Source organism: Sorex araneus, chromosome 5, assembly GCF_027595985.1.
Source record: "Sorex araneus isolate mSorAra2 chromosome 5, mSorAra2.pri, whole genome shotgun sequence".
NCBI classification, from domain to species: Eukaryota; Metazoa; Chordata; class Mammalia; order Eulipotyphla; family Soricidae; genus Sorex; species Sorex araneus.
Genome location: NC_073306.1, coordinates 26,598,423 through 26,621,138, shown reverse-complemented (window position 1 = coordinate 26,621,138; position 22,716 = coordinate 26,598,423). Strand labels below are relative to the sequence as shown.

Below are 22,716 nucleotides of genomic sequence, written 5' to 3'. Positions count from 1 at the left end.
ATCCTGGTACCCAATAGATCCTGCAAGCACTGGTAGGAGTGATCCCTGAGTGCAGAGCTAGAAGTCCTGAGTGCACCACTCAAAAATAAAAGAGAGAGAGAAGCAATATATAGTACTAATTCTCCTTGTCCCCTTTTGTAGAAGAGGGATATCCATGCAAGTTAGTGATATATATGAGTTCCTATAAAACAACTCCTATAACCTATGAAATAAGTATGTCATTTATACATCTACAATAACCACTGTTTTGTATACTTGCCCTTCCATCCTTTTGACCTACCAGAATATTAGGTTACATGTTGCAAAACAGTGATCATTTTCTATAATTTTTGGTTACTGAAATTAAGTAAACACATGTAATATGCAATTCTATTTAATAAGGCATATTCTCTTTATATAAAATGGATATAGATTAAGATATATTTCTTTTATAATATAAATAATAAAAATTAAAATATCGTTCATGTTTTAAACTAGCCCAGATGTTTGTCAGCTATACTAAATAGTTGTAAGAAATTATTCCCCTCTGGTCCCAATACACTGAATGTACAAAACAAAAGTAACTATTGTTTTTGATGACATACAATTTACTTACTATTTTTGATGAAATACAATTTAAGCAATTTGTATGAATCACAAAAGAGTATGCTAAAAGCATAACAACTTATTTTATAAATTCAATTATTACTATTTAGGGACCTGAATGCTGGCACAGTGTAGGGTTCTTACCCTGCACACAGCTGACCTGGGTTCAACCTCCAATAACTCTAAGGTTCCGGAGCCCTGCCAGGATTGATTCCTGAGCAAAGAGCTAGGAGTAAGCCCTAAGCATGGCCAGCTGTGTCACACACACACACACACACACATCAATTATTACTATTTATTTAATTTTAGACTAATGTATTCAATACATATATATCAATTTTCTGTATATATTATTCTGTTATATTGATGTTTTGCATACACTAGGATTAATATTAAAAACATCACTACTCTTCATTTTGGAAGAAAGTGGAAAGATTAGATTTTTTTTTTTTTCTTTTTGGGTCACACCCAGCGATGCTCAGGGGTTACTCCTGGCTTTGCACTCAGGAATTACTCCTGGCAGTGCTTGGGGACCATATGGGATGCCGGGGATCAAACCCGGGTCGGCCGTGTGCAAGGCAAACGCCCTACCCGCTGTGCTATCGCTCCGGCCCCAAAGATTAGATATTTTAAAAGAATTTCATAAAATGGGTTCATAGATAAATTACCTCATCAAAAGATAATACAATACCTGGTGGAACAAGTTGAATCAACTCAAACAACGTTGTATCATCTGAAAGAAATTATTTTGTAAGAAATAATAAAAATTAGTTGCTTTACCATAGAAGTATCTAAAATTCAAAGTCATTGCTGGGCAAACTACAGATCTGTTCGTATCTCAGGTATACTATATATATTTATATATACACACATATACATGTACATCTATACACATATTTTAGTGGTGGCTGTTGTTGATGTATCTCTTACGGCATTAATAATCTACAGTATAGATCAGCCCTTTACTCTCTGGTGTTTTCTGAATTTATAATATTTTTATTTTGTTGGTAAGTTTTTGGTTTACAATACAGTAGAAAGGGCTATACAAAAAGTTTTCATATACTTCCTGATCTTACACATGCATAGCCTCTGCCATAATTAATATCATTTATAAGAATGCTACATTTTGTTAATTAAGGTTGACCGTCATTAATACATCATAACCACATTAAGTTCATAATTTATTTCAAGACTCAATCGTAACATGAAAGTTTTGTAACTGTATCTCACGGTGATTCAATAATAAAAAAAGACTCAATCTGGGTGATAAACACTTGTAACTTCAGATAAATATAACACACACATCATTATATTATCATATAGAGTATTTCATTGCTCTAAAAGCTCTCTGAGTTATCTTTCTAATCTTTCTCCCCCTAAATTAATTACCTCCCTTATTACCCTATAACCTCTGGTTTTGGAATAATCATAGATGTAAACATGAGTAATCACTGTAATATATACTTAGGAATAAAATTAATACTTTAGATACTTATGGGAAAACATTACATTAAAAAAACATTCAAAAGTACAAACTCATAGGACTGGGGAGATGCTCAAAAGAGATAGAATGCATGCTCTGCATGGAGAAACCCCACACAAGCACCTCCATCAGTGACTTCTGAACAATAAAAAAAAAAAAAAGAATAAACCTAGTGGTCTTAAGTACTAGACATCAAAACTGAAACTATAACAATTAAGAAAGCATACTTAGGCAATAGAGAAACTAGAGAAGAAACCACACGTGTGATAGCATTTAATTTATGACAAAGTAAATATTACAGAACGGCAAGGAGAAAGTCTTTTGAACAAATGGTACTGTTCCTTTGTAGATATATTTAAATACTGGGGCTAGGTAGAAAGCTTGAAGGAGTATAGCACATAGCATATGCCTCACATGCCCAACACCCTGACATAAACCCCCTGAGCATTATAGCCCCAAAGCAATGCCATTTGTAAACCAAACAGTCTCTGAGAAACACCAAAATGGCCCTTGTGCCCCCCTAAATGGCCAGGCCCGAGTAGCACCACATCACTTTGCCCAACTACCAAACAGTCAAGCCATAGCTGGTGGGTATGATAGCACCCAGAGTCCCTAAAGGGATTGATCAAAAGTCCCTTATGAATAAAGTCAATGAAAAAGGTGTTTGCCTTGCATGCAGCCAACTTCGGTTCAATTCCTCCATCCCTCTTGGAGAGCCTGGCAAGCTACTGAGAGTATCTCACTCTCATGGCAGAGCCTGGCAAGGATCCGTGGTGTATTCAGTATATGCTAAAAACAGTAACAACAGGTCTCACAATGGAGACGTTACTGGTGCTCGCTTGAGCAAATCAATGAGCAATGACTGTGACAGTGATATACAGTGATATTATATATAAGTACAGAGTCTATGTAGATCATGTTCTGGAAACACTATGCATAGTATATGTCTGACATAGACTACATTACAAGTAATTTGTTAAGCAAAAGAATCAAACAGGAATCACTAAGAGATTTTAAACTCAAGACATAAACAGAAGATACTTGCAACACACAACTGAAAGGGGGCCTGTAATTATAGAGAATTCCCACAAATCAGAACTTAACAAGAAAAATGAGAAAAAGACAAGGATTTAACACATACAAAAGTTCATAAAGACCGAAAATTATATGAAGAGGTACTCTGCTTCATTTGTCTTCAAGAAAATGGAAAATAAAGACACTATTCATCAACCATAATGACTGAAATTTAAAAAGAAAATAGTTGAGCACTTGCCAGGATGTGGAGAACTGAATTTTCTTCAGTATTCAGAGCAACACTGGAAAATTGGTATTATCACTTAGATTGACCCTAAAACTCAGCATTTCCACTTCTAAGTAAACACCAAATAGAAATGCTTACTCATTAGCATCAAGACTTAGCTCATTAGCAATAAGAACGCTCAAGCACATAATTTATGAAAGCAAAATCAGGATATAACCTAAATTCCCATGTGCATAAATAACAGAATAAACAAATCAGAGTAATATGTAATAAAACACACTACAATAATAAAACTGAATAAATTTGTTACAACAAAGACAAATTTCTTAAAAACTCAGAACAAAAGGTAGCACAAGGAATTCACAAAGTAAATTCAAATTTTTTAGTATTAAAAAAATTAACTAAACTACACTATAAGGCATTAAAGAGATATTCTTTTTCAGACCAGAGAGAGATTAGGAGATGAAAAAGATAAGGTTTTCTGAAATTCTAGCATTGTTCTAAGTTGACCTAGTTGAGGTTACATAAGTGCTCACATTGCAAAAACCTGAATAAACTACAAGTGAAAGCTTCCCATTAAAAGATAGATTAAATATACACATTTTGTTATTTCTAACCTCTTACTGAAATAATACAAAAATTAAACATACATACTATGCATACATATAGACACATCCCATACAGACAAACATGCATTGAAATAAAATCAGAGATCCAACAAGTTAAACAAAAGGAATTGTTGGAGTATAGCGCTAAACATTTTAGGAAAACATTGGTTTGTCCTTCCTCCCTTGCCGCAGGGAGCTTAGGTTTAAGCCACTCTGGAGATACTCCTATTCCTCTGTTTATCTGTAAACTCTTCTCTGTGCTCTCCTTCCCAACCAGTTAAGCACCTTTCCCCCTAATCATCATCATCATCATCATCATCATCATCATCATCATCATCATCATCATCATCATCATCCTGTTGACCGTCGAATTTCTTGAGCAGTCTTAGTAACATCTCCATTCACCCTAGCCCTGAGATTTTAGAAGCCTCTCTTTACTCGTCCTTTCCAATGGTGCCGCATTAGAGGCTCTTTCAGGGTCAGGGGAATGAGACCCATCATTGTTACTGGTTTTGGCATATGAATACTCCTTGGGGAGTTTGTGAGGCTCTCCCATGTGGGCAGGAAACTCTTGGTAGCTTGCCAGGTTCTCCCAGAGGGAGAACTAGGCTACAAGATATCTTCCAGGAGCTTGGAAGATCCTAAAGACTAAAACTAGTCTCTAGATGTTAGCCGTTGGTGGGATTACATGGCACCAGGAGCAGTCCCTGGGTGTGACCGCCTAGCTACTGGAAAATGGGGAATCTGGGCGGAAGAGGCCCAGTCCCAATCTGAGCAGGCTTGGAGGTCTCAGCCCTGGGTCCCACACACCTGGGTTCCTCTGCCAGTTCCTTCATGCATGAGGTTCATCCGAACGTGAGGAGAGGGGCCTAGAGCATGGCTGTGGCTAGGCTCCAGAGATCTTCGGCTGCGGGAGCTCTGCTCAGGGCATGGAGGGAAACTGAAACCCACCCCTTCCGAGGGGCCCCGGGGAAGACAGCCAGGCTGCCTTTCCCCAAATCAGATTCTGGGCACAAGAGACTCTCTGCCTTTCCCCTAATCAGATTCTGTTAACTTGTAAGATCAGATCCTTCTAGGACATTGACCTTGTACTGTAAATTAAATACTGCTTTTCTCTAGCTTTTGCACAGTTTACATTAAAGCAATGTCCTTTCTGTATGGACACAGGAAGACAGCTACTTGGGAGTTGATTGACTCCGAATAATATTTACTCCTGGGCATCTGCTTTCTCGATTTAGTTGTCCTTAGTTCCTAGCACCCCAAAAGCAGGGTCCTGACAAGGGACTGAATGGACCCAGGGCAAACTGTGAACTACCCTGGAGGCCAAGGCTCCACAATACTCAACTATAAGTTGAGGGCATGATCATAGACAAATGCTGTCATGATCCAAAAGTACCGACGAGATTAGGACCCTGCTGGGGTTAGGAAGACTAACCTGGCCTGAGGACTGTGGTCTGGAATATATAGTGAAATGTCCTCAGGAAGAACCAAACTTTAAGTGTGATATATCTCTTGCTGTGCTCATACAGAGTGACATTGCTAGAAATATTAGAAGTAGATTTACCACAGCTACTTAAATGGATTACTAGCTGAAGGAAAGAAAGTGACACCCTCTCATTGGTATCCCACTCTTGTGCGGATCTCCTAGTAATCTGGAGTAATCTCCTTAGATGAGATTTTGTCCTTGAGTTAATCTCCTGGAGGAGTGGCCCTACCTCTCTTTGTTGAGTTGTTAATGTTCAACCCACCTTTGTATCACCACCCTATGTGATTGCTATATAAATTAAGACTGTAAGAGCGGAGGAGGTCAGAGTCAGAAGTAAGAGACAGAGTCAGAAGTGAGAGCAAGAGGAGCTCAGGAGAGACAGAAGCAGAAGAGCTTGAGAGAGAAGCAAGGAGCCCAAGAGAGAAGCAGAAGGGAGGTCAGACAAGAAGCAGAATGAGAGAGGCAGAGGGAGATTGATGAGAGATAGAGAAGAAGAATGAAGTAGCATGGGGTGGAAGAAGCAGGAGGAGAATCAGAGGAGAATGGAGTTGGGAATGGAATAAACTGCAACTGAGACCAACCAGCCTGGCCCTCATTCCTTCCTTCGCCTGCCCATCGCCATTGACCTCCCCGGGGTGGGGGAAGCAGCGTGACACTACCGAACGCAAGCGGTGGGAAAGAGAGCTCTGCTGCCCTTTTGTAATTACACAGGAATGACTCACTAGACAAGAAAAAGAACTATTAAGCCAACAGAAATACTCAGAAGAACTCATTTTATATTAAAGTAATTAACTGCCTTAGTGCTTGGTGGTGTAAGGTACCTCTAGATATAAAGAAATCAGTAGGACTGAAAAATCTGTGGGGTTGAAACAGTAAAAAGCAATGAAACTCCATATTCTTCCTTGCAGGCAACTGAAAGTTTAAACTAGAAAGGTGAAGAAGCAGAAGGGAAAGGAAGGGTGGAAATTTATTATGAAATGTTGGATATTAACCCTAAGCGTTTTAGGCTTCATCAGTGAATTGCCCCTTTTCCTCCCCCCCACCCCGCCCCTCCACAAGAGAAGCTTATAGTGCTCTTACAAGCACTCCTAATCCTTTCCTTTGTGCTTTATCTGTCATTGTTACAATTCCTCAAGGCAGGTGTGATTACTTATAAAGTAAAACCTTCTGGTGATTCTGGATTTTCTATTTGTAGTGAATTACTTGCTTCTCTATTTCCCCTATAGCCTTCTCATATTTTACTATAGAGCAATCTTTTTTGCTTAAACACAGGAACACTGTTAATGCTGTGCTCCAAATATTTGAGAGTTGATTGATTCTGAAATATATCTATTCCTGGGCATCTACTATCAATTATAATTACTTGACTCAGGCTTTGGCTGCCATAGTTCCTAACACCCCACAAAGTTGGGGGGAGGTCCCACCATGGGACCTGGATAGACCTGGGGCAAGCAGCAAAGCTACCCCAGCATCAAAATGGGATAGTCTAAAAAAGCGTAAAAGCACAGTCTTGACATTATTACTTTAAGAGACAGGATCCATTTGGGAAGGAATAGCTAAACCGGCCTGAGGACTTAGTCTGGAATTTATAGAAGCCCAGCAGCCTTGCCCCTGGAGCCCAAAGAACTAAGTTTTGGAATCTGTATCTTATTGTGTTTATCCAAATAAGGGCAAGTATTAACAAGAAGTAAACTTAATTGTTAATATTTACAATTAAGGGAAATTGTTTAATATGTACAATTAAAGGGAAAGAGAAAAGCAATATTGATGGTCCTGGAAGACAAGCGTCTCCTTGAGCAAATCCCCCCAAGAATAGTCTCTGTCAAAACATTTTACCTCTGTAAATGATCGATCACACCTATGTGTAGTCCTATACCTTAACCCCCCTCAGATGTTCCATAAGTATACTAACAGCTCTGCATACAAAAGGCCATTTTTACCATCTATCTGTGAGTCCCTGTCTGTTTGTTCCTTGGCTGGGGAGGCCTGGGGAGGCGGCCCTCGGCCACCAAACACATCGCGCACCCTAAACTCACAGCAAGAAAAAAAAGGAAGCAAAGGACAAAATGGAGAGGAGGCAGGGACAGAATGAAGAGGAAGGTGAGGGAACAGAGGAATAGGAAGAATGAGGAGTCAGAACAAGTAGTACTAATATCACACATAGCCATCATCCTGAAATGGAAACAGCAGATAAAAATGATAATAGAGCGCATATGCTGCCTTAGCCCATGTGCTGCTTGTGCCTATGTGGCCGAGCACATGTGTCGCCCAAGTACATGTGTCACCCGCATCTCCCCTCTTGAGATGTGTACTTTCATGTTTTCATACTTTTGTGTCTAAAGCTCAATTATGTGTAGGGACTTCCTCCACCCTTGGAGAAGCCCGCATTCTCTCTTGAGCACGTTATTCTTACTATTCTCTCTCCCACTTATCCCTTCCTCCTTCCCTCAGAAACCTCCAAATAAAATATATTTACTTCAAAAAGAAAAATTATAATAGAGTAATGGAGAAGGTAGGATTAAGACAGTGTCTGGGCTACATGTTATACTACACATTACTCATGCATATTATTGTACTACACTACTAGTACACATGCTATTACTATAGTTTCTTTCCCACAAGATTCTAAAAGCAGTAGTAGCCAAGATCATAAGCTCTACACAAAAGATATTATTTCTCTATTGAGCATGACCTGCTAAAGAAAAAAAATGTGATTTAAAAATGCTGACCTCCTCATTAAAGAAAAACTATAGAGAAATCACTCTAAAATAAAGTTGATATTGATAATATGAAGGGAACACCAACAAGAGGGAACACCAACACAATGAGAAATTACAGCCATAGGTTGCTTAACAATGCTTTGGTCACTCAGGTTATATATATATATATATATATAGCACTGTAGCACTGTCCTCCTGTTGTTCATCGATTTGCTCGAGCAGGCACCAGTAACATCTCCATTGTGAGACTTGTTGTTACTGTTTTTGGAATATTGATATACCACAGGTAGCTTGCCAGGCTCTGCCGTGCATGCGGGATAGTCTCGGTAGTTTACCAGGCTCTTGGAGAGGGATGAAGGAATTGAACCGGGGTCGGCCATGTGCAAGGCAAACAACCTACCCAGTGTGCTATTGCTCCTTATATAGAGAGAGTTATATATATATACTATGTCACTGTCACTGTCATCCCATTGCTCATCGATTTGTTCGAGTGGGCACCAGTAATGTCTCTCATTGAGAGACTTATTTTTATTGTTTTTGTCATATCCAATACGCATGGGTAGCTTGCCAGGCTCTGCCGTGCGGGCTCGATACTCTCGGTACCTTGCCGGGCTCTCCGAGAGGGGCGGAGGAATCAAACTCGGGTCAGCCGCATAGCTCCAGCCCATATAGTTATACACACATATATACATAGTGATCCAAAAAAACTATACTACAGACCCTAGTTGTATAGCAGGTATCTAGGTCTGTATAATTGCACTCTATGACACTCATACATTGAGGAGTTCACTTAATGATGCATTCTTCAGAACACATCCCCATCATTAAGCAAACCAGACTATAACAGAGCTAGGTAAGACTGACACAGTTTAGTCCTCTAGGCTCAAAAATGAACAGAAGAAATATTGGAGAGTATTCTTAAATGTAAAGAGTAGAGGCAAAAACAACAAATATGAAATAGTGTAACATTTACACTCTTTTTTGTAAATAGGCAATATTTACAAAAGCTAAGGTGACAAGTTATTCTCACAAAAACCTCAATATAGCATTTCTATTTCAGCATCTATGGAGAAAGAAGCAGAAGAAAACTAGGGCAACTACAGGATGTAGGAAGAAACCCCCTAACCAGTCATCTGACCTCACTAGGAAGCTAAGCAGGTACTGTGTGTGTGTGGGGGGGGGGGGGCGGGGCATGCCCCTTCCAAGAGCAGGTGAGTTTAAAATATTTACAATAAGAAGACAAGAGTTAGGTCCAGGAAATAGTTCTGCAGTCAGGACTGTAAAATCTGCTCTCAAAATATCCTGGTGTTGAAGACACAACTCCAGTGACAAGTAAGAAAGGCAGAAAAACAGATACTGACCAAAGATGTGCAATTTAAGAAAAGGGATGATGACAGTACATTTTCTAGAACCTGGAAAAACATTGAGGAAACATACCATTTTCTTATCTGTAAGAAAGTTTCTCAAACTGTATATTTGTAGCAGTTTGCCAGGACAGAGACAGACACAGAGACAAAAATACATTGAGACAAATGCAATATAAAATGCAAAGGCATATATATTTTACTATTATAATTTCAGTCTTCTATTACTTATTCTCTTGATTTGCAATATACTGAAGTCAAAAACATGCTTTTGTATGGTAGGGGACAGTCCAATTTAACCTGGATCTCCATCCTTATATCAAAAATACTCCAAAGTACCTTGAGCAATCTGAAGCCCAAATACTTTTTGTTTTCCACAGACCAAATATTTTAAAGTCCCTTTCTCTTTAGCATACATATTTTTATTATTATTTCAAAGTATATTTTGAAACTATAATAATACTAAAAAGTCTCAGCTCAAGATTTTTCTAAAATTTCTTAGAATTAGGAATTAAGATAAAAAAAAACTCACATTCAAGCTGTGCAACCACATCTCCAGGGTCTACTGCTTCAGGAAACACCTGTCATAGGAAGAGACAAAGGGAAGCAGAATGAAGAAGTGAAAGAAAGTTATATGGAAAAGACCTAGATTTTCCCCTTTCATTCCCAAAATATAACTTTCCCAGCTGAAGAAAATTTTGACATTTATAACCTTTCCTCCTCTCTGCTTTCCATAATCAGGGAAGGTTTCTTTTTTTTTCTTTTTGGGTCACACCCAGCGATGCTCAGGGGTTACTCCTGGCTTTGCACTCAGGAATTACTCCTGGCAGTGCTTGGGGGACCATATGGGATGCCGGGGATCGAACCCGGGTCGGCCGCATGCAAGGCAAACGCCCTACCCGCTGTGCTATCTCTCCGGCCCCCATAATCAGGGAAGGTTTACAAACACACATCAGCACTGCCTCGACCCTCCTCTCCAACACTGTCTGCCAGCACTCTTCTCTTAATCTGTTACCATGGTCACACTTCTCAGTGTCCAACTCATCAAGTTACTCATCAAAATATGCCTTTATATTTTCTAATCCTCTACATAGAATGCTTTTCCCTGACTTCTGAATAACTGATACTATCTAATAATTCAAGTTCTGCTAAATTATTGCCTCAATTGAGTATAACATAAAATGGACAATAACTGTGATCCTTAGATATCTGTCCCTATAATCTCCCTTTATTATCTTGAGGACATCTATTACTATTTAAAATGATATAAATTTTCTTGTTATATAATCTACTATAATAAGTTTCCAGAGGGGAGAAAGTTTTTCTTGCTTACCCAGTGGTTAGAACAGTGCATAGAACAAAGCTGCTATTTGTGGAGAAAAGGAATAAAGGGAAGAATATAGATAAGCAGGCCCACTGGAGGATATGTTCCAAAAGAGAGGGAGGGAGAGATGAAAGGAAGGAGGGAAGGAGAAAAAAAGAGGAGGAAGGGAAAGAGGAAGGGGGGAAGGAAGGAAAGAAGGAAGGGAAGGAAGGGAAGGAAGGAAAGAAGGAAGGAAGGAAGGAAGGAAGGAAGGAAGGAAGGAAGGAAGGAAGGAAGGAAGGAAGGAAGGAAGGAAGGAAGGAAGGAAGGAAGGAAGGAAGGAAGGAAGGAAGGAAGGGAGGAAGGGAGGGAGGAAGGAAGGGAGGGAGGGAGGGAGGGAGGGAGGGAGGGAGGGAGGGAGGGAGGAAGGAAGGAAAACTTACCTTTTCAAACACCATTCTGGCATTGAAGACCAGTGGAAAAGTGGCTGGGACACATTGTGTCTTTTTGTATTGGCCAAACACACAGATGCTAAGATAGATGTCTTCCTTGTCTTTCAGCACCACTCCTGGACAAGTTACCTGAAATATAGTACCCAGATGGATATAAATGCTTTATGAATTTACTGAGCTGTCCTACTAAAATAATTTATAATTTATTAAGCATTACATAGAATACAAGTCTGTTAAACTAATAAAAATATGCACAAAGAAACAGAAAGAGTCTAGTGTTTACAAAGTTAAATAATATTGCCTTATACCCTCCATCCCACTGAGAAATCTATGTTTTTCCATTCGGTTATGTGTGCCACATTTAAAGTTCTATGTGCTGGCTCTAGGGACAAATACTAATAGTTTTAAACAGTCAGCCTCAGGCTCCCACTTTATGCAGAATGCTGACATAAACTTATTCGGCACCGTTTAATCACAGAGGATTTAGACTCAGCAGAAATAAAGCACTTAACTGTCGGACCCCCCCAAAAAAATCTATCTCAAAGGGCAAATCTGCACTCTATCACCTTAAATAGCAGCCTTCTCACTAGCTCTGATCAAAAACAAGGACATTTCAGAGCAAGTAAATTTTAAGTTTCTAACCAATGAAATTTTTTTAAATAGGAAAATTTACTTAAATATTCATATGAGAGTCAAAGCACGGGGTAAAATGTGGAAGATTCTAAATTATACACAGCACCATTTCTCCAGGCTCTGCTGAACATCACTGTAAGTAATCAACTGTACCCAGAGGGCTAATTAAACACTGTGACTTGAACCCAACCTTCCACATGCTAATATTACTCAGGAACCCTAGTAATACAATCGGTGTTTATTTTGTTATTGTACTCTGCATATTTGCCTGACCTTCCATTATCTGGATTTACATTCTGAAGTACTTCATTCTATCCCCTTTTTTACTCCCTCCCACAAAATCAACATTAATATTAACTATCTCCTGTGCAAAACTTCTGCTGATTTACCAACTCTCATTCAATTTAACCTAATTCAAACATTTATTATAAATTTACTATTTGTAGGAAATTTGTTTTTGAGTTTTATAACATGTTATAGTTCTCTTAAGGCCTTAATTATTGTTTCCATGTATTTTAATTAAGTTGACATATATCACATCTTTTACTTTAAGTTCCCTGAGGACAGAAATGTTATTCTTTTCACCAATGTATCTTAAAACCATTGACTCTCAGTATTAAGAAGCTTAGAGATTAGCAGTTTATATTCATATATATGCACATATATATATATATGAAAGCAACAGAGCCCCAAGAAAGTTTGCGTGATTTAATTGCTTAGTCACGGATTTAATGAATTAAGAATATAAACTGCATTGTGTAAATTGTACTGGAAATAAATACATTCAACATGCTATACAATGTCTGACTGAGCACTCATTCAATCAGTACTAGCTATAATTAATAAACTGAGAATCATTATCACCTGTCATTTTAATAGATTATTGATTTAAATAAATATCGAAGAACACATGTCTACTTGCATTGTGACTCAATCTACTTTTTATTCTTTTTTCCATATTCATCCTAATACATTTACTACTGACTATTAAAATCAAAGTAGGCAGAACATCACATCCTGTACATCAGCTTTATTTTCTACTCTGCCTCATTCAAACTAAAACAATCTTAAAGTTCTTTCAAATCCATGGTTGCTGTGGAAAACATTCTGGTTCCGTTAAACAAAGATTTTAAATCATATAAACATGTACAAAAGACCAAAGGAAACATTTCCTAAACATTGACAGCAGAGTAATTATGTATCATTAAATAGGAAATGTCAATAGATTAAAATCATTTTTAAATTAAATCAATTAGCAATTCTAGAAGAAGTATAAGACAAAAAAAATGAAAAATTCACTCAAGAGCAGATATGAGCTGACAGAAGAAAGGATAAGGGAACCTGAAATACCAATTGAAATAATCCATCTGGAGAACAAAAAGACCAATAAAAGAGTATAACATAGATACTCAGAAACCAAAAGAGATTTTTAAGCACAACAATAGATAATATAATGAAAGTTCCAGAAGGAGAAAAAAAAGACTAGAAAAATATTTGAAGTCGGACTAGAGTGATAGCCATAGAGTTGTAGGAGCTTGCCTTGAACATGGCTGACCTGGGTTCAATCCCCAGGACCCCAGATAGTTCACTGAGCACACTGGGAGTGAGCCCTGCCATCCAAGAGTACGTCTTGAGCATTGCCAGTATGGCCCAAAAACAAACCCCCCAAAATTGAAGTTATAGTGAAAACTTACAAAATAAAAAAATAACAATCTGAACATCAAAGAAATTCAATGAACCTCAAACTACACACACATCAGAATCAAGCATTCAAAAGAATGATTAAAAGAATCTTGGAAAAGGAGCAAAAGAGAAGTGATTTCACAGTTATCAGAAATCCTTAACAGAATCAACTGCTGATTTTCATCAGAAACAAAGGTAGTAGGAAGTGGAATGACATGCAAATTGCAAAAAGACTTTCAAACAAAAATTCAACATCCCAATTTTTTCTTTAAAGAGAGTAAAAAATTAAGACACCTCAGATAAACAAAAACAGCTAACATATAGTTAGCAGAATTTCTCTACAAAATACTGAAAAGACTAGTTCAGGTTGAAATGAAAAGATGCTAGATTAAACTAGCCACATTTAAAAAAAAAAGCTAGTAATGGAACTACCATAGGTAACTACAAAGATAATAAATACATTTTCCTTTTATTTCACCAAACTTATTTAAAATGAAATCACATAAAACAACAATTACTAAATTCTTTTGATGGACTGCTATGTGTAGAGATGCAATTTGTACAACAATAAAATCATAAAATAGAGGAAAAGAAATGGAACTTATTGAATTGAAGATTTATGTACTTCTATAATTGAACTGATATTAACTGATACTAAATTGTCATAAATTAAAATGTATTTGTGAACCTGGAATAACCATTAAGAAAATAAATGAAATAGATAGTAATATAAAAATGAGACTCCATATGGTACAATAGAGTAGAAAATAATAATTCAGGAATTAGGAACCTAAATGAGACATGAGATGTACTGAAAAACAGAATGATAAATAAATTCTACCTTATTTCTAATGGCATGAGAGGTACACTAACTAAACACTCCAATAATAGAGTAGAATTTATAAAATATTTTAACTCAGTTCAATGTAGTCTAAAGGGGAGTCAAAGACAAAAAAGTTAATAGCAAAAGAATGGGAGAAATATATTTTTGTGAGCAATAACTAGAAAGAATTTCAGCTATTATATTAATATTGACAAAATAGTTATCAAAACAAAGTTGAAATAAGGAACAAATAAGGAATTTTGTTATAACACTTAAAAATATATGTAATGATAACCTTTTGGCATCTGTATTGCAAACCACAATCCCTAAAATGAGAAAGAGAAAGAGAGAGAGAGAGAAGAGAGGTGCCTGCCAGAGTCAGGCTGGAGTGAGGGGTATTTTTTATGGGGGGGAGGGAAATGGGATATTGGTGCTGGGAAATTACACTGGTGGAAGGATTGGTGTTGGAACATTGACTAAAACCAAAGCATGAAAAGCTCTGTGATGCTCTCACAGTGAATCAATAAAATAAAACATAATATTGAAGAAATAATGAAAATAAAAATATATGTAAGACATACATTTTAAAAGAATTTAACAATTATAAGTAGACGTGCATTTAAGAGCAATAAAAAATATATATTTTAAGCAAAACCAGCCAGACAGCTCTACAAAGAAGTTAAACAGGGGGCTGGCACAATAGCACAGTGGGTAGGGCGTTTGCCTTGCATAAGGCCAACCCGGGTTCGATTCCCAGCATCCCATATGGTCCCCTGAGTATTGCCAGGGTTGATTCCTGGGTGCAGAGCCAGGAATAACCCCTGTGCATCACTGGGTTTGACCCAAAAAAGCAAAAAAAAAAAAAAAAAAGAAAGAAAAAAAGAAGTTAGACAGTCAATAAGCACATGAAAACATGATCTTATTAGTCATTATTCACTAGTGATTATATAATTATAAATAAAAACTACAACAAAATATCTCTGAAACTCCCCCACTGCTATGATAAAGAAGAGAAAAAAAAACAACAATTGGAGTAGGTGCCAAAAAATTAGAACCCACATACATTGCTGATAGTGGAAAAGTATAACTTCCTTTAAAAATATGGAAGTTACTATAAGTAATATAAGTAATATAACATGATAATGTAATACTACTATTCGTAGTACATACCAATAAAACTCTTTGGTATATGCCCAATGATACTGAAACTACATACAAGTACATATACCAAATATAATAGCATTATGTATAATAGCCAAAAAGTGGATAAAATCCAAATGTCCATTAATTGTAAAATGAATAAACAAAACAGTATATCCATAAATTGTATATTCACTGTATCACGTCATCCCATTGTTCATCAATTTGCTGGAGCGGGCACCAGTAACATCTCCATTGTGAGACTTGTTGTTACTGTTTTTGGCATATCGAATACGCCATGGGTAGCTTGCCAAACTCTGCTGTGTGGGCAGGATACTCTCAGTAGCTTACCAGGCTCTCCGAGAGGGATGGAAGAATCGAACCCGGGTCGGCCGCGTGCAAGGCAAACACCCTACCTGCTGTGCTATCGCCCTAGCCCCCCAAATTTTATTTTTAACAATTACTGAAGAACTGGGCTGGAGCGATAGCACAGCGGGTAGGGCATTTGCCTTGCACGTGGCCAACCCAGGTTCGAATCCCAGCATCCCATACGGTTCCCTGAGCACCGCCAGGAGTAATTCCTGAGTGCAGAGCCAGGAGTTAACCCTGTGCATCACTGGGTGTAACCCAAAAAGCAATATATATAGTGCTTGCCTTGATGCAGCAAGGAATAAAGTACCAATAGATGCTATAAACACGAAAGAGCCTTAAAAACATTAGGTGTGAAAGAAGCCAGACACAAAGAGCCACATACTTTCTAATTTCATTTATAAAATGTTTCAGAATAGGCAAACTCATTGATCTAAAATGAGATTCATGATAGTCAAGGTCTAGAGAAGAGGGAGAATGGAAAATGACTAGTAATAGGTATAAGATTTATGGATCAATAGAAATGTATAAAAATTAAGTTACTGCTGTACAACTTTGTGACTATATTAAAATTTACTGAATTGTGTGCTTTGGGGTAGATTTTTATATCTTTTTCTTTTAACTACAGGTTCAGAGAGCAGAGAATAGTGTGTAAGGCTAGCCTTGTACACAGTCAACCTATGTTCAATCTCCAGTATTCCATATGTTCCCTTGAACCCCACCAGGAGTGACCTCTGAGCATAGCCAGTGTGTCCTGCCCACCCCAAAAAGTACAATGTTAAAATAAGAAGTATACCATGCATTCTCTAATTATAGAAAGCTGAGGTGGCTATCTCACAATGACATAAAATAGACTTTAGAAAATAGAATGTTATCTGGAATTAAAAACTGTTTCATATTTATTAAAAATTTGATTTATCAAAAGATATAAGTCAAATAGGTACGCAAATATAATACAATGACAAGATAAGTATTACATTATACTTCTCTCAGTAACTCACAAAACTAGCAGGAAAATATCATTAATGGCATAAAATATGGAAAAGAATATTCAAACACTTTGACCCAATTGGCAGTTAAGAAATACCAAGTCCACCAACAGAATTTTGTGTTTTTTTTCCATGTATACATGAAAAGTCAAGCCATAAAACAAATTTCACAAAACAGTGTTTAAAAAACTATAATTATATAGAATATTTTCTCTAACTATATAGAACTAATCTGGAAATCAACCACAGGCTGCTATCTTAAAAAAAAGTCAGAGCATTAGGAAGACACATTTTTCACAGACATAACATCTAGAAGAGCCTGAGGGCCCCAGGGATCCAATTCAGGGCCTTGCATATGCTAGGCAAGATTCCCAGCACCTGAATTATCTCCCTAGCCCTATAACACAATGAATATAGGATCAATATTAAATGAGAATTATATCAGACTAAAAAAAATAATTCAATATCACCCAATGCTTGGGTATTTTTTAAATTAGGAATAGTTGGAAACTTAACTGAATAAAGATTCTATAGCAAAAATTTTATTAGATTCAACAAAATAAAATTTTCATGACTTTAAATGACAAAAAAATAGTCCATTGTCAAAAATCTCTTAAGAGTAAGCTTAGGGGGCTGGAGTGATAGCACTGCGGGTAGGGCATTTGCCTTGCACTCGGCCAACTTGGTTTGATTCCCAGCATCTCATATGGTCCCCCGAGCACCACCAGGAATAATTCCTGAGTGCAAAGCCAAGAGTAACCCCTGAGCATCGCCGGATGTAAACCCCCCCGCAAAAAAAAGAGTAAGCCTAATATAGGTGAAACTTCAGAAGCAAAACTTTAAAACAAAAACAAGTGTATTTACTAATACTAATACTTATACTACCAGTAATAATTTCAACAGCATGCTACAGAGTCAAAAACTTAGAAATAGGAAATTTTAAAAATATTCTACATGAAAAGTCAAAACTCCTTTTAATAACATTTTTACAAAAAAAAACTTTTAAAGACTATTACAACAGATTTCAGCAATGTCAATTTAAAAATATGCAATAAATCCTGCACAAGAATGTACAACAGAACACAATTTATAATATCCCCAAACTTTGGGTTGAAGCGCTAGCACTGTACCACTGTCATCCCGTTGATCATCAATTTGCTCGAGCCGGCTGAAGGTACAGTGAATAGAGCATTTGTCTTGCATGCAGTCAACCTGGATTCAATCCCCAGCATCCCTTATGGTCCCTGAGCACCACCAGGAGTAAGTCCCGCGTGCAAAGCCAGGGGAAACCACTGAGCATCTCCAGGTGGGACCCCAAAAGCGACCCCCCTCCTGCAAAAATAACCCCAAACTATGGGGTGGGGGAATGAAAGTGGGGGTCATAAATATGGCTCAAATGGTAGGTAGAGCACAAGCTTTGCATTTATAAAGCCCTGGGTTCAATCCCCAAATCCCCAAATGCCCCTACCCCTCACAGCATAGTCAACTGTCAAGTTGGCTCTCACAAATGAAAAAAAAAAAAAAGGAAATGAAATGTCCATCAACAATAGAGTGAAGAATGAACACAGAAAAATCAAAGTTTCTAAAAACAAACAAACAAAACATATGCCCTGAGAAACTCAAGTAAGTTTGCATATGGTCATCGCCTTACACAGGGCAATGTGTCAACATGAGTTTGTTTCCCTGGTATCCAATAATGTCCCCTGAGCCCTGCCATAGTGATCCCTGAGGACTATGCCAGGAATAAGCCCTGAGTTCCTCAAACAGGCTAAAGAAATGGGTGGGGGGGGGGAATGCAAAGGATAGAGCAGCACGTGAAAAAGTGTTTGATATCACTAATCCAGTGCATGCAAATTAAACCAGTGAGTTCTCACTGCAAACCAGTATATCAATATATCTATCATCGATGAATAAAAGAGATAACAAGTGTTGGCAAGGATTTAGAGAAAATAAAATCCTAGTGCACTGTTGATGGGATGAAAATTAGGTACCAGCCATTGTGGAAAACAGTAGTTGATGGAATGAAAATTAGGTATCTGCCCATGTGGAAAACAGAAGTTCCTCAAAATATTAAAACTAGAACCACCATCTGATACAGCAATTCCACTTCCAGAGAAGGGACTGAATTTAGATTCTCCATAGAGTTGCCTACACTCCCATGTTCATTCTGAGTCAATAGATGTGTACATCTGATGGCCTTTTCACTGCTTCTCATCTCCATTTAGCAGGGCGTGTTTACTGACTCAAAGCACAAGCATCCCTGGTAGATCTAGCCTGGAAGGCCTGGGAAACCCTATCCAAACAATTGGCCATGCTTAACTTCCATTTCTCATTTGCAAAAAGAAATTATATCAATGACGTCTAAGATTTCTTAACACTGAAACTCTTGTGGCTATAGGGGGGGAAAAAAAGTAAATGGGAAGGTTTCTGACTTCTTAAATTTGGCCTCAAAGTACAAAGCTCCATAACAGTCACACTGTGTAAAGTGACTTCTGCAGTCAGGAGATAGGGCGGAAGAGAAAGTGATGACATACTCTGACCACCAGGCAGAAATCAGTTGCAGCACTGCAAAGCGCGTCCGAGTCAGGGTCAGTGTGGAAGAAGCCAAGTACAGCGGAAGCAACTGGTTAGGCAGAGCCCCACCCCACAACCAACGGACCCGGAAGCAGCAGCCAGCAGTGAAGTTTGGGGCGGGGTGGGCGGGGGAGGAGGGAACTTGGGACTTTGACTAAGTGTCCAGGCCAAGTTCGAAACTTTATCCCTTCCTTAACCTATCGGATTTTATTGTAACAAAGCCAGACATCTGGGGCTGCTGGATGGGGTGCAGACATCTTAAATCAGCGCTAAAGAGACACTGACCTAGCGGCCAGTAAATCTCCGCAAGCCAAAAGGAAAACCTAGAATGTTAGCCACCCTCTGCCCAACCAGTTTCTGCTCTTCTCCAAGATCTAACAAATGCGCTGACCCACTGTGACTCCAGAAGGTTTAAGTGCTTGGCTGGAGCTGCTGCCCACTGAGAGGATAGGATCTGGGGTAGGAAAGGGTGCTGAAAGCTTCCGGGAACTGGAGAGAGGGTTTGTGCCTGCAGAGTGTGCAAGAAGGAAGTGGGGAGGGTAAACTAGGGCAGCTCCCCGGAGAGCGAGGTTGGCCCTAGTAAGAATCTGCACCCTGTTCCCAGCGTGGTTGGCAGGTTAAATACTGAGCTGAGACTCCAAAGGACCTAAGAGAGGCAGGGGGAAAAAAAAGGAACTATGAGGAATTTTGGTTCCAACCCACTTGAAGGGGGGAATGTGAAGTACTCTTGGGATTTCTGGAGACAGGACAGTCTGGAGTCCTCATCTAAAGCGCAGATAAAGGATTCTCTAAAGAAAGACCTCCCAGGACCTCAAGCTTTCTAGACTCTTTGCTCTTTTTCTTTCTTTCTTTTTTTTTTTTTTTGTTTCTTCATGCCCCCTCCCCCGGACCCCCACTTTCAGACAGGCAATGTGGTAATGTGCCAAATGCTTAACAAGATTTAAGAGAGTCACATATCACACAAACGTGTGAACGCCCAATCATCATGTTTATGAACCGGAAAAGGATCCTCTTTTGAGAGTCTTAAGAGGAACAGAGGCCTATTTTCGGAGCAGGAGTGGCCCAGCCCCTTCTCAGGAAGAAAAAAAAAAAAAACCTGGCGCTCTTTCTGCTAAAGTTTAGAAAGGGACAGGAGCCTCTAAGACAGGGCTAAAGAGTGACTACGTGAGGCTGCGAGTTTGGAGAGAGTGTCATATCCCTGTAAAAGTTTGTGCCTGCCAGCAAAAATAAGGGATCCCCGCCCCCCATGTCCGGAGGGTTTGAGGGAAACAGAGATCATTTAAAGTTCCGTAGGGAGCCCGAAGAAGGTGCTTTGTGCAATGATCTCTCGTTTACTGGTGCTGGGATTCTCCACTGAAGACTGAGTTAAAGGTCCCTTCACGGATCGGGAGCTTGAAGACTGTTTTGCGTGAGAGTGGCCAGTAGCGGTTTGCAAGGAACGGTGCGCGCCCGCTCCTCCCACCCCACTGCTCCGAGGGTGGGCAACCCGAGGCCCGAGCACGGGGTCCTCGAGGAGTAACAATACCTCCCACTAAGGAAGGACTTACAGAGAAGCCCACCCCGCCCCCAACTCCGACTCACTGGAAAGTTGGGATGGAGAGAGAGGGTTCCTCAAGGGAGCTGGAGGAACCCAAACTGGAAGTTGGGGTGAAGGACGGGGCGCAGCGGCGCGACTGGAGTAGGGGGGCATCCTCGACTTGGAGATAAGGGTGGACGCGAGAAACGCTGGCTGGGGGTTCCCTGGGCATGACTCGGAGAGTGAAGGGTGGAGGAGGTCGGGGGAGGGACCCACATTCCTCTCGTCGGGGATCTGTGGAGTCCCGAGCAAATTTCTGGCAGCTCATGGTCACCCCGGCGGCCAGGGTTCGGGGGGCGCGACCAGTACTCACAGAGCGGATCTCCAGCGCCAGGGCGCATTGCAACGCCTTCACCTTCGGCATCCGAGCAGGGTGGGGACGCGGGGTGGGACCCCGGCCGCGGGCCCGAGGGAGGCGAAGAGACGCGGGACGGGGACGGGGAGAAGACCAGATGGCGGCGGCGGTGGCAGCTGTGGCCCCCAGGCCGGGGCCCGCGGTCCAGCCTGGGTCCCGCCCGAGCAGCAGCTGTGCGCGGGGCGTGGACTCGTTGTCATGGCAGCCTGAGGGGAGGGGCCGGAAGAGAGGCCGGGCAGGATCTCGCGGGGCAAACCAGCGTCTGAGGGCGGGGTTCGGCAAGAGGTGGGCGTGGCTACGTGGTGGGCGTGGCCTCAAAGAGGGGCGGGGCAGTCGTTCTGTGACATCAAACGACAGGCTCAAAGGCAGACAAAGAGAATTGGAGGGGCTGCACACCCGGTATTCAGTTAGACTCAGGAACCTTGAGTTTAAATATGGTACCTGTGGCCACTGGCTTCTCTCTGATTGTAACAGAATAATGATTATTTTCTTAATATCACAATGTTGTTTACAAAAGGATGAAGGAATTGAAGAGTAAAGAGAATTGCCAAAGTCAAAGGTAGAGAACTTGGGTCATAGGCCATCGAACGTACAGAACGTACAGAAAACATCTAGAGAGGTCGCTAACCCAATCAGTGAAAAATCTTTTTAGAAGGAGAGATAGTGCAGCAAGGTAGGGCCCTTGACTTGCACGCAGCCAACCTGGGTTTGACCCCCTGGACTATCCTTGGAGCTCCCCAGGAATGATCCCTCGCACACAGCCAGGAGTTAGCCCTGAGCACTGCCAGCATGTGGTCCAAAAACATATACATATATTTCTTAAGGTAAAATACGAATGTGTTAAAAATGTTCCTCTGATACAATAAAAAGAATATTTGTACAAAATAACACCAGGTTCCTGGAAATAACCATTAACCTGACTTTACTTCCAATAATCTCCTTGCTCTTTTAAATACTTTTTAATATTCATGTACACACTTAATTTTTTTATTTTATTATTGACGAATATAAATAAAATTAACACTATTTGAGGCCAGGGAGTGTAGAGTGGATAAGGTGTTTGCCTTGCATGGGCATGACTCAGGTTCTGTCTCCAGCACCACATATGATTCCCTTTGTTTTGCCAGGTGTGATCCTTCAGCACAAAGCCAAGAGTAAGTCTGAACACATCCAGATGTGACCTAACATCACCACCACCACTACCACCACCCCAAACACAACTATTTGTATTCTTTTCACTGATTTCTCTCACTACTGTTGCACTATGGGATTCACCCAGTGCTGATTTTCTGTAACAGAGTTTCTTCCACTA

At 39.7% G+C, this 22,716-nt stretch overlaps 1 protein-coding gene and 1 pseudogene across 1 annotated transcript in view; both read right to left on the bottom strand.

Moving 5' to 3' along the window:
* Positions 1-21,578, bottom strand: part of SPATA6 (spermatogenesis associated 6) — a 94,337-nt gene extending 72,759 nt beyond the window's left edge. Inside the window, exons 1-4 of the mRNA XM_055138391.1 lie at positions 21,363-21,578; positions 11,254-11,391; positions 10,040-10,088; positions 1,277-1,318 (exon numbers count right to left, since the gene is read on the bottom strand). Coding sequence (XP_054994366.1) covers positions 1,277-1,318; positions 10,040-10,088; positions 11,254-11,391; positions 21,363-21,413 — 280 coding nt within the window. The 5' untranslated portion in view covers positions 21,414-21,578. The remainder of the gene's footprint in view (positions 1-1,276; positions 1,319-10,039; positions 10,089-11,253; positions 11,392-21,362) is intronic.
* On the bottom strand, positions 20,370-20,481 carry LOC129405447 (small nucleolar RNA U13; annotated as a pseudogene).
* Positions 21,579-22,716: the final 1,138 nt, after the last annotated feature.